At 36.7% G+C, this 13,008-nt stretch overlaps 1 protein-coding gene across 1 annotated transcript in view; it reads left to right on the top strand.

Annotated features, from left to right (window-relative positions):
• LOC148864619 (GPCR-type G protein 1) overlaps positions 1-13,008 on the top strand; it is a 56,913-nt gene that overhangs the window by 27,692 nt on the left and 16,213 nt on the right. Inside the window, exons 5-10 of the mRNA XM_088979135.1 lie at positions 192-321; positions 2,815-2,893; positions 8,257-8,345; positions 8,539-8,631; positions 12,421-12,447; positions 12,761-12,847. Coding sequence (XP_088835261.1) covers positions 192-321; positions 2,815-2,893; positions 8,257-8,345; positions 8,539-8,631; positions 12,421-12,447; positions 12,761-12,847 — 505 coding nt within the window. The remainder of the gene's footprint in view (positions 1-191; positions 322-2,814; positions 2,894-8,256; positions 8,346-8,538; positions 8,632-12,420; positions 12,448-12,760; positions 12,848-13,008) is intronic.

Genomic DNA, 13,008 nt, shown 5'->3' with positions numbered 1-13,008 from the left:
CAGGTCAGTACATATAGGATTGCCTAGTGGACTTAACTATATTGTTTAAATTTTCAGTTACTAATAACCAATGAAATTAGGACTTAATGTATTTAGCAAGAAGGAATCATTTTGTGCATGGTCTGTTTCATCAGAAATTGTCATAGTTCTGAGAGATACTAGAATCTCATCATTTGTTTTCTTAACTGTAGGGAGATTGAGGAAACAGAGATCAAAGCCTTGGAAAGACAACTAATGCAATCAATAGAAACTTGTATATCGAAGAAGAAGAGAATCATACTTTGTCAAATGGAGATGGAGCGTATTCAAGGGTCAGAAGAGGTAGAACTTATCTTGTTACATGTTGCCTTTCAGCAGTTGTTATATCAACTGTTTTATCAAAGTTAATCAATGTCTATTGACTTCAAGGGTCAAGCTATTGCAACATGTTGGTGCATATTGTATGATACATATTGATTTTTGAAGCCACTGGAATACTATTTTGAGGGATTTAGGGAGTGTCTTCTGTTTAAACATAACAATCCCTCCTAATATGCTTATCCTCGAAATGTCAGCCTGAAAAATAAAAAAGAGTATTGCCCTTTAGAAATGTGTCAATACTTTGAACCATGACTGATATTAATTTTAAATTGTCTGCTTCCTTAATTTGTTCGATGCCATGTAAATGTGCATATATCTTTCATGATTGTTCTTAGTGATTTCCTTTCTTTTTTGTTAACCTCTATTTATGGATCTTCTAAGCAGAAGGCCAATCTGGCTTCTCGCATTCTTGTTAGGCATACAGTGGACAATTTCAGACAGGATGATAGGCATACCTTAGAAGCAAATGGTTATTGTTAAATTATAGTGTTTGTGCAGGGTCATTTTAGTCTTTTTCCTCTTTTATTTATGGTTCTTATTGTATCTGTTCATAAGTCACATAATCAGGGGTATTTGTGTAATTTTCATCTTTTATGAATATAAGTTATAAGGGTGGCAGTTTGGTCTCTCGATACTGATTAAATCACAGATTAATTAATATATCTCCTAGATTTCTACTTGGATTTTACTTGTTTAATTAATAAATCACAGATTAAATCACAGTTATGTACTGAGATTTCTGCTAAAAGAGTTCAGGATATGAAGATCACCTTAGAAAAAAGGAAAAAGAGACGAGGCACAAAGACAAGTCGGATAAAGGATGGACTTTGAAGAGGAGATGTTGGAAGGGGAAGTTGTTTTCTTGGTTGATCATTGGATTTTTGGTTGGAATGGTACTTTGAGTAGAGTTGTGTGCCACTTTGTTCAGAGAGTGGCAGTCTTAACTTTATTCTTGATGGCCTCTATATTTGAAGCCTTCTTTGCTGGCAGCATCCTTAGGGCTCAAAGTAGGGCCATGGTTTATGCTGAAGGAGTTTTGGTTTCCCTATGGTTTTTTCTTCACTTTATTGGATGCTTTGATGTTTTCTTCCTTTTTTTGAAGGTTGGAAGTAGACCTGTTCATGGGCCGGGCCGGGCTTTGTATATGTATCAAAAAAATACACTCAAGCCCGAGCCCGAGCCTGGCCCGACTGTCAGGCCTAAGTCTTGAGCCCGAGCCCGAGCCCCACCAGAAATTTGAAGACAGAAATTTTTTTCTTTTTTTTATTCAATAAAAAGGTGTTTTGTTTATATTAAAAACCTTCAAAACTCAAAAATAATAAAATCTCACTATTACTTGAAAAAAAAGAGAAGAACAAAGAAAAAATATTATATATATTTTATTAAATAAAATATATTTTTATTATTTAATATATAGTATCAAGTTGGGCTCGGGCTCGGGCCGGGCTTTTTTGAGAAAGACTGAGCCTGGCCCGAAAAAAGTTGGGCCTAGTGCTTTAGGCCCGAGCCCATGGGCCTAAAATTATGACCAAACCCGACTTAATAACGGGCCGGGCCGGGCCAGCCCGTTGGGCTATCCGACCCATAAACAGGTCTAGTTGGAGGTGTCAGAAGTTGGCATGGAGGGTGATTTGGTTTAATGAGGATTTACCATACTATGAGTATTTGCACCCCAAGGAAGTACGAGTATTTCCCTTTTACTATGAGGATTTACCATACTATGAGCATTTCCTTTTTACCATAATAAAGTATTTACACCCCAAGAAAGTAGAACCAGTAAGCTTACATTATTGAGACAGAATGGACTTTGAGCATGCTTGGCTAATTTATTAAAGTTTCCATGTAAATTAAATGAATTGGATGTTATAAACTGGCAATTAGAATGATGTGATATCCTTGGGCATCTTATAATCATTAGATCCTCCCTCTGTTCTATTCACTTCAAGCTTGCAATTAGAATGATGCAATATCCTTGAATTTCTGCTTGTTGTTCAGTTTAAATTTCTAGGAAAACACTGAAGAAAGCTGTTGAATTTCTCTACTTGGTGTTTGAAAGAATTTAAAATTTCTATATTCATATTTAGCATTTATTCATTTACCTTAGGAGATTTGATATACAAGACTTTCTGTCATAAGAATTTCTCTACTGGTTTTTGAAATGCTGTCATAAGAATATCAATTTTACTTTCCCTATTCACTGGTTTTTGAATAAATGCTGTCGTAACCTGCATCCTACAGTCTTTTGTACTTCATTTTGTTTAATCACTCATCATGCAATGGAGCAGTGAAAAAGTAGCTGATTTTAGATATTGGAAATGCTCCTATATGACTGCTTAAAATATTCTTACAACAACAATTATGAAAGGATAACAGGTTATATATAATTTTTCAATATAAAAAGACAGTGGACTGGCCCTTTTTCATACATAGTTTATTGAGTATTGCTTGTTGCAGAATCTAAAGGCTCGATCCTTTCTAAGACGCATAGTTGGAACAGTTGTACGTTCTGTACAGGAGGACCAAAAAGAGCAAGGTAAGTTTTAGTTATACTTTCCCTATCATTTGTTCTGTTCATTTATCTTGTAAGAACTGGGGGTAACTTTGGTAACGTTTTGTGATTTTTGGTTTAGATAATTTTCTTTCTTATACCGATTTATCATAAGAATATCAATTTTAAATCTGGTTTTAACTTTCAAAATAAGCATGGTTGAGTAACATTTTAGACAGAGACGCAGGTGGTTCTAGCAGTTTAGAATGGTCTCTTGTCTTTATGGGATAGGTCATAGATTCCACGATTATCCTATGGTTACAATGTGGAAGATAGGATAAAGATAAGGAATGGAGGGGATATGATTATGAAGGTTTAGCAGGTTGGTTAAAACATGCACTTGGTTTGGTAGGTTCAATAGTGTGGTGTAGGTGTTTGGATAACGTTAGTGCAGTGTTGATCATTTAGTCTTCAGCAGAAATACTTCATATGACAAGATTGTTCTTGCAGTATATGTTGATGACATCATTATCACATGAAGTGATACTTGAGGAATAGATGAACAGAAGCAATTTCTGCAAACAAATTCCGAACTAAGGACTTGGGTCGGCTGAAGTACTTCTTGGGGATTGTGGTGGCAAGTTCTAAGTATGAAATTTCTCTCACTCTCACAGCAAAAATATCTACTTGATTTTCTGGAAGAAACAGGGTTACTAGGGGCTAAGCCAGTTGAAATTCATATTGACCGAAATACTAAGGTAAATGATAGTGTGAGGGGGAGCTATTGGATGGCCCAGGAAGATACAGAAGGCTGGTAGAAAACTTATCTTTATTGGACGTCTCATGTAGTATGGGAGTGCCCAGCCAATTTATGCAGAACCCATAAACCAGTCATTGGGAAAGTAACTAGTTTTGTTGTTTGTAGTAACAAATCAAATTTGAATTGAAAAAAGAAAAAAAGGAAAAATAAGAGAAACTAGAAAGTAATTGATATGAGAAGTAGAAGAGAACTGAGAACTTCAATAGTGTATTCCCCTTTCTATCAATCTTTCTATAGTTCTATACCCCTATTGCCAACAACTGGCATACAAATGGGTGATGTATTCTTTTTCTTGAGCCCTTAGAAGGCTAGAATGCAGTGTCTTGTTGTACGATGTGGTGATTTGTATACTTTTTCTTCTTCAATACAATTCCTTACCATTTCAAATATCTTGTCTACCTTGTTTCTTGAGATATGTTAGTGAAATGGTATGAATGAACTAATTGTTAGAACTGGCCTCTTTGGGTTTAGCCGTGAATCTGATCACACTTCTAATCATGTTCAGCCTTTCTTGTGCTTAAAGATACAGCTCATCTTGCCTGTCGTCTTTACCTGTAGCTACCAATGTTTTTATGGATGTGGGATGAGATTCTTATGCTATCTCCCCCTTTTAGAATCCTAGACTCAGCCACAGATGAAATGTTCTCTTTTATCTCCTTATATTGCACCTTCCCTTTTGTGCATGGTGGATGATTTCTGTCTTCATTTTTTTTGAAAGGTAAATAAGAAAAAGAAGAGAATACACAAGGAAGGTGATAAGAGTGAAGGAGAAAAAAAACTGAGATGCAACTTTCACAAATCAACAGCAAACTACAAAACTCTTAACAAAATATGAAAATAAAGATCAAACAACACCAGGATCAGATCCCCCAACAACCCCACATTCGCCCACCTGCATTGCAAGCAAACAGAATCTTGCAAAACCAAGACCCTAATCTTCCCCTTAAACACTTCCTCCTTCCCATCATATTCTTCATCCTCTCCTCCTTGTCCAGTTACACCTTTCCTCAACCTTTCTTCCTTCTTCCTCCTTTCAAACTCCTTAAAAGTATTCCTAGCAAACTCCTCACCACTAGAAGAACAAGCCAAAGCTTTTGCCAATCACTACAGTTTTCTTTTCTCAGTAGGAATACTCAAGGTCATTCCGCCTTTTTTCAAGGCTCTTTATCAAGAGCTCTCGCAGTAGAATCAAATCCACGCTCACTAACTTTTTCTTGCTGAGAAATCCCCATCTGAGTACCCAGATTATAGAAAGACTGAGAGTCCTCATCACCAGCTACTTTGTTTGTTGACACAATAGTCTTCTTTCCTCTTTCGTTATACACCTTTTAGGGTATGCCCCCATCAACCCAAGTTTCAATTGAGAAAAAACTTTGGTAATGTGAACGGTATGTGAATATCTTACCCAGCAACTCCACGAGATTTTTGGAGGTCACCACTTCAGCTACAATTAAATCTTTCTCTACCTCCCCCCTCCTACCCAAATCCACACATATCCTTCCAATCACCACCTCCTCAATTAACCGGTGATCAGCATCAGAGCCCTCGGCTTGGGGAGGGGCACTACAATCCGCATCAATGTCAACACTTCCTCCTTTGCCAACTCCAAGCTCTCTTCTTGAATCGGCAGCAACTACCCCTCTTGTGTCCTCCTTCCTCTCCTTCAACCCAATCTTCTCTTCTTTAAGGATCTCGATAGAAATATTACCAAAATCTCTTTTGCATCAGAGATAGAATCCTGAGACAATACACCAACATTCTCCTTGTGGATCACAGCTTCATATTCTGCCATAGATTCATTCACCCCTATTTTGAATGTAGCATACTGGGGCAAAGCTTCGGTCAACTTCCTGATCATTATGCACGCAGCCTTCACAGTTACCTTCTTCTTACTTCTATCATACCTAAAAATTGCCCATTTCCATTGTTCTTCCTTTCCCCTTTGATCCTTATCCAAAAAAGTTTTGCTCAATCTCCTATGGCTAATTACCTTTGGACATTCAAAAGTGACTAAGCTCCTATTCACCCTTAACCCAAATAACTTGATAGGCATCCTCACATTTTTAGGTTCAGGCTTTCAACAGTGGGCCCTAGTCAAACCGGATCCCACTTCCTAGCACGAGACACCTCTTCAAAATCCAGCATTGAAGGCTTTCCATCTTCCTTGTCAGACCCACCCCAACTTCTCTTAGCCAACAATGTGTCCCTCAGTCTCTTTCCCTCCAATATCACTAACCACTAAAGCAAGTGGGCCAGGCCTTTTCTTCTCTTTAATCAACTTAGAGTGGATTCCACTTCTTTCACCCTTTTTTGAACTCTTCTTGAAATCACAACTCTGCACCTTCCCAATGTCTTGAAATCACACTATCCGCACTGTCATAATCTTCTTTTTTGTTCCAAAAATGCGTCTTCTTCAACCTCCAACCCTTCCTCTATTGAGAACCCTTTCAACTTCCACAGGTTCGAACTAGTCGATGAATGAAATATACTCCTCTCCTCCTTCCGCGAATCCATAGTATCGACCCACCTACCAAGATAAGTCCCTTCCACTACCACTATTAGATCAAAACATTCTCTACCAAAATGAAGCAGCAAAGACATTGCAAAGAGATTAATTTCCTCCATCTCAATTAGAATACCCGCAGTGACTAGATTCTTCCACACATTGGTTATTGAGTTGATGAACCAGAACCTCCCACATGCATCACCAACAGCCCTAAATGTTTGAAAGCTCTAAGCATATAAAGGAATACCAAAGACATTTGTTTATTTATTTATTTTGATCAGAAACGATAACTTTCATTAGAGATAAATTAAACTGAAATACAGAAGTCAACCCTTATTAGAAAAGGTTGATCCAATAAACATCAAACATTACAGCACTGCCCAATAAAGTCTCTCCCTTACAGTCCTTTGTTTTTCTAGGGCATCAGCAAATTTGCTGATCTCCTTACCCACTTGAACCAAACACCCACCTCCCTTGTTATGCTAAGAATTTCCCTTATCAGCTGTCTATATTGCCAAATTCCCAGCTGCCCTGATTGCATCCACCCAATTACCAACTTGGAGTCTCCCTCTATCTCAATCTGCTGTAGCCCCAATTGTTTGGCCAGTTTTACACCTTGATGTAGTGCCAAGTTTTCAGCTCTTAAGGAATCTCCAACTCCTACTGGACCTGAAAACAGAGCCATTATCTTGCCTTCATTATCTCTGAAACACCTCCTATACCAGATGGGCCCGGATTACCTATAGAGCTTCCATCAAAGTTCAGTTTCACCCTTTGTTGTGCCAGCGGGGACCAAACTTCCTGTATCATAGCTTTGGAAGTAGTAGTAGATGCCACAATACCCCAACTTCTATAAATGTCTTCAGCTGAGAAATCCTTAAAAAGATCACAGGATTCCAACCAGAGACATTTATACAGATGAAGCTTGAAGGCTCCATGTTTCTCAAAGCCCCAACTAGGGGGTTCCATCTCCCCAACCTTAATTCTGGGCATCATAATTGATCTTGTTCACATTTGAGGGTATCAAGAACTTCATCATCATTACTGAAAGAAAAAGAAAGAAATCCGCATCGAGTATCCTCACCTAAAAGGAGCTACTTGGATGCCATTCAGCCATTTCCCAAGTCCACACATCTTCCGCATCTGGTGCAGAGTTAACAAATCATCCAATCAAGCATCTATTGAGTAGCTTAAGCCAATTGAACATGCCTCTAGTCGAACTAACAACCATCTCATTCATTTTCTCAGTTTTCTTGTTTTTCTTGCATTTTTTCCATTGCTGACATTGAAGTATCTCTTGTTCCTAGCTCAAAACATACATGGTCCAACTAGAAAGGAGAAATAGCAGAGATCAAATTGGCAATTTTAATCTTTAGAAGCAATTATTTTACAAACCTTAACATAATGGCAGGACCAGTTTTACAAACCCTGAGATATTACAAAGAACAAATAACAATGCACTGTGAAGGCTGAAAGTTATTAGTGGTATTAAGTTTCAAAAATAACAATGCACCAAATATTCTTCTTACTTGGAGGAGTAGCTCAACCAATACACAACACCATGTCTTGTACTTTTCTTGGCTTTCCTATCCTACCCCCATCCCTTGCCTTCCCAACTTATTGCCTTGAAGCTATTAGTAGTATTACCACCCTTAAAATTTGCTTTTAACAACTGCATGTATGGGAAGTAATCTTTTGCATTTCCACCAACCATCTACATCAAAGATTTTTATTTCTTGTGCAAAAGAAAAAAGAGGACTTTGAGGTGGACGCTGAACTATGTTTTTCATGCCTGGACTTGGGTTTTTTTTGGGTGGGGGCTGTTGCATGAGTGGCAAGAAAAGCGTGCATTATGCATTTTCTTTTTTCTGTTTCCAATTGTATTGGTGTTGTTGATCTGTAAGCACAAAACTTTTTAGGCATTAGTACGTGTCAAAGATATTTTACTTCACTGCAATTTGCATAGTTTTGGTTTGTTATTTGCAACATAATATGTTGTCCGTTTGGTTCCACTACATTATTTAGTTGCCTTTGCTTTTCCCCCTCACTTTCCAGCTCTAATCTGTTGTTGATATTGTCAAGATATTAAAAGCATGGAAGCAGAGGTCCAGGCATTGGAGGAGCTTTCAAAGCAGCTATTCTTGGAGATATATGAGCTTCGTCAAGCTAAGGTTTAAGACTTTTAATTGCTCAGGTTTCCTGAGGCAAAATTTTTGTTTTATTTTTCCAAAGCAATGTCAAGTTATTGCATTTTCTTTTTATGGGATGAGTTTATTATGTAAAGGGTTAGCTGATGGACTGGTCATTAAATATGTTCTTTGATTTTACTTGAGAACCAGTTGGTGTTTTCTATAATTTTTGCAGGAAGCTGCTGCTTATTCTCGAACATGGAGGGGTCACTTACAGAATCTCCTAGGTTATGCCTGCTCTGTCTATTGTGTATATAAGATGATAAAGGTATTTACCTTTTTTCTGGGTAATAATCACCTTGGTTCTTCTGTTAGTTCTGGTTACTCATTCATATCATTAAACTATTTAATAATGATGTGATGTTATCATAAACTTAAACTCTTTTTAAAACAGTTTTCCTATTAGTATAGTGGAAACTGCTTCTGGGAATTTCAAAATCATGTCTTGAATGGAAGCAGAAAGGCAAAGAAAGCATGGAGTTATGTTCCTTTTGCAATCTGTTGGGAATTATGGAAGGAGATAGATAGAAGTTTCTTTGAAGACCAACACAAGTGTCATAAATGTCTTGTCTCAATTATTGGGAAAAGAATTTCGGACTGGATCATGATTCTTCCAGAATTTGTGGATGATTATAGACTCATTTTGGATAGGTTTTTGTTCAGTCTTAGAGGTGGAACTGGGGGGATGAAAGTTGTTGAGTGTTTTCTTTGTTTATGTATTTTTGTTTTTGTTTGTTGGATGACCTCTCATCACCCCCAGTTATACTTGTTTTCTATTTTTTCCTCTAATGAAATTTCTTTTTTATTTATTACCAAAAATTTCTTGGAAATTAGTTTGTAGTCTATGAATTGTCACTGGTAAATATTTCTATGGAGATCACATATTTAGTTATCAACGATGAACAATTTGGTTAATGTTTGACAATAAAAGCCATGTTTAAAGCTTGAGTTAATTCCCAAGGTCTAATAGTTCTACTTATTTGTGAAAATACCTTGGCTTCTCCACATCAACATCAGTGATTTAAAAGGCGCGCCTAGGCACACAACAAGGTACACGCCTAGTGCGCCTGATGTGCCTTGTGCCACAGCCTAGGCATGCACCTTTTGAAAATTTGATGCTTTTTTCGAATTGCTCGCTCCCCAAAGCTCTGACAACCCCCTATTTGGTAATATTGTTCATTCATTCATCCTAATAAAATATATTTTTAAAAAGCAATTAAAATTATAAAATCATTATTTTTTGTGTGAGAACTAAGAATTTAAGACCCTAACATGAACTTGTTTGGGCTTTCCTCGAGGGGCGTGGCACGGAGGCAGCTTGTAGAATTAGGAATGTAACATGTTTTACATCCCATTAGCTACTTGGAGTAATGCAATTGAGGAAAAAAAGAGATTGTGGGTTTTACATGCTTGAAAATGTTTTATATGTTTGATTTTATTTTTAAATTCTCATTTGAATATGCTTTACATGTTATGTTTATTTATTTTAATTTTAGATAGTAAGTTTTTTAAAACATTTATTTTAAAATTTAAGTTTATATTTTTTATTAATGTTATGTTTAATATTTTTTTATTTTTTGGCTTTTTTTTATTTTTAGCATTTTTTATTTTTGCACCTTGCTTCAAAAAGGCGCGTGCCTCGCCTTGCGCCTTGGGCGCAAATTTACCCATGTGCCTTTTTTGCGCCTTGCGCTTTTAAAACACTAATCAACATGTTACTAACCAACTGTATTTTTGTGAACATGAACGTTTGTGTTGGAAAGTGATGGTTTATGATCCAAAGAACCTGGAATCTCAAGCTTCCATAATAAACCCATTCATAACTTTTGAAATAGAAGGAAATTTTCTAGATAGCTATCTGAGATCATTTTGCTACATGATGCCCTTTAAGCTATGTGCAGGGGTGGTGTTGCTAATCCTGACTGCCTATTCAATAGATGATCCTTTGCACTGTCTGGCCTTGTGTTGAGTGCATAGTTTTGAAGGCACCAAGGCGAGGCTAGGCAACAGGGGAACACCTTGTCGCCTAGGTGCCTGCCTAGGCGATGGATTTTTTTATGTAAAAAACATAGACCCTAGGTACCATAACCATATTTCCTTAATAAATTTTCATAATTTTCATGAGAAAAGTATAAAGTTCATGTTAAAGTATAGAAAATCAACATATTCATGAGAAGAAAAAGAAGAAGGAAAAGAAAATTAAAAAAATATAGGGGCTGAACCCTTATCATTGTTATAGGAAAAGTGTTGATTAGGCACTTTTAAGTTCTTCCTTACTTCGGTTCAGGTTTTGAAGTCTTTGAGGGTTCAATACAGCATTTAACAATGTTTGTGTTGATTAAACCCTAACAAATAGGAAAATAATAAAAAGAATTTAGTATATAAACACACAAAATGAATATTTTAGTTTAATAATCTCTATTTTATAATTATAATCTCAAAAAATAAAGAATAAAAAAGTATTTTATAATAGAAAGTACAAAACAGCTTGGCGATTAGGTGAGGCGAGCCTCAAAGGGCGCCTTGTCACCTAGGCGCCCGCCTAGGTGTTGCCTTGACAACTATGGTTGAGTGCCTTAATTGATGAAAGCTTTAGTATGCCATATTGACCAATGGGATTTTGAAAAAGGGGGGGGGTGGTCAATGGGATTTTGGTTCCCATTGACTAAGAAACCCATGTTTTTTTTTCAGGTTTATGTGGGGACCTGGAAAATTTATTTTCCTGGTTACCACCCATTTCCCAGGTGGGTAAATAACTTTTCCACCTGGGGGAAAGTTGCCAACACTTGGATGGGACAAATATGCCCCTTTTAATAGTGGATTTTCGTGGCTAAAATGGTCATTGTCTTATTTACCTGGGAAATAAAAGAACATGGAATCCCAGATTGGTAACTTACTGAAAAGCGAATAGGGCCAGAAATTTTCATCTTTTTTTTGGGTGAGCCAAGGATAGATAGATAAGAATGTAGGAAGCCAAAGATACATCAAAAAGCCAATCCTTGACTGCTTACAAAAAGATTATCTAACAAGAAAAATGTACTATATCTTCTTCCTTCAAAAAGTTTATGGTTTGCCAACCTAGAGTTCATCATTCTAATGACTCTTCTAGAGTCTTCTTTCACTAAACTGGCTCTGTTATGAAACACACACTCATTTGTTTCCTGCCAAATTGCCCAAAACATATCTTCTGGAGCTATATTCCATGCCACTCTTCCTTTCTTACTTGAGCCTTTGTAAACTCAATTCTCCAAGCATAAACCATTCGAATACAGATGCTGGAAAGAATCCTAGTATTTTTTACCAAATCCTGAATTAAAAGGAACAATGGAGAAGCAAATGATTCACTGATTCTAATAATCTTGCCCCAAGTAGCAGTCCAAAAAAAAGCTATTTTGGAAGGAACTGCTGCACCCCAAACCTTGCTGTGAGGAAACTGAACACCTGCAGGATCTGTGAGATGTTTGTAGAAGGATCTTATTGTGAAGGATCCAGAATTCTCCTGCCAGGTCCAAGTTCTTTCGTCCTCCCTGCTAGGATCCACTTGTTTATGTAAAGACTAATCTCAGCTTAGTGTTGACATAGTATAGCTGTATGAGCAATTGGTGTTTCTAATATTGGTCACCATTCACCAAGTCTTAATATTTTAAATGACATAGTCAAATGGGTTAGCTGACTCCCTTGCTAAACGAGGGGCAGCAAGGCAGCGATTGTTTTGGGCATCCCTTGTAACACAGTTATATTCATGGGGATGATGTCTTGGTCATAAAATTGCAATGTTCTCACATATAATTATTTAACATAATCAAATTTCTATTGATCGAAAAAAATTTTAAATGACTTAGTGGCACTGATGCTGTGCATATAGAAATTAAGTTCCATGCACTTGATAATTTTTTATCATGTTGAAGGATATATTTCTAGCCACATTTTGTCTTTATGTCATTTAATATATGCAGGCTTTACCACCATTACTTTCTCATTGTTTATTTATTTAGTTATTATGTTTAGTTAGTTTCTACCAGGCAAAGTTCCTGACTGATTTTGTTGTATTATGCAGTCTTTGCAGAGTGTTGTTTTCAAGCAGGTGTGTATATGTTATGAATTTCTTTTGATAAGTAGCAGCACTTAGTTTTATTAACATGTACATGACCTGATTCCCATGGGTAGGGTCATGAGAATCATTGTAACAGAAATGTCAAGGGCTGACCATGAAAAAGAGAAAGCAAAAGAGTGCTTGTGTCATGAATCATGTTACATTTGATTGCACTTGTCTGCTTTGTATTTAAGTTCTAATTTGTTTAACATACTGGTCTTGCCTTTTAATTATATTTATTATGTTAAATAAGCAGCAGCTGATGCAGTTAGTTTCCTACAATTCCTTTTTTTCCCCCTGACAGGCTGGTTCTGTTGATCCAGTGACAATGACAATCAGCATATTCTTGCAATTCTTCGATATTGGTATTGATGCTGCACTGTTATCTCAGGTAGACATAACATCTATATTAACAAATTGCTGTTGAAATTTATTGGAACACCTTCATTTATGTTATCTCCAACTAACCTAACAAAGCATATAGCAGAAAATACCACCTATATATTACTATATCATTTGATGTTTCTTTCTCCACTTTGAAAGTTTTTTGTT

This window comes from Nelumbo lutea, chromosome 3, assembly GCF_056320005.1.
Source record: "Nelumbo lutea isolate HS-2025 chromosome 3, American lotus-T2T, whole genome shotgun sequence".
NCBI classification, from domain to species: domain Eukaryota; kingdom Viridiplantae; phylum Streptophyta; class Magnoliopsida; order Proteales; family Nelumbonaceae; genus Nelumbo; species Nelumbo lutea.
Note: the sequence above shows the minus strand (reverse complement) of the source record. Positions and strands in the feature narration are given on the sequence as shown.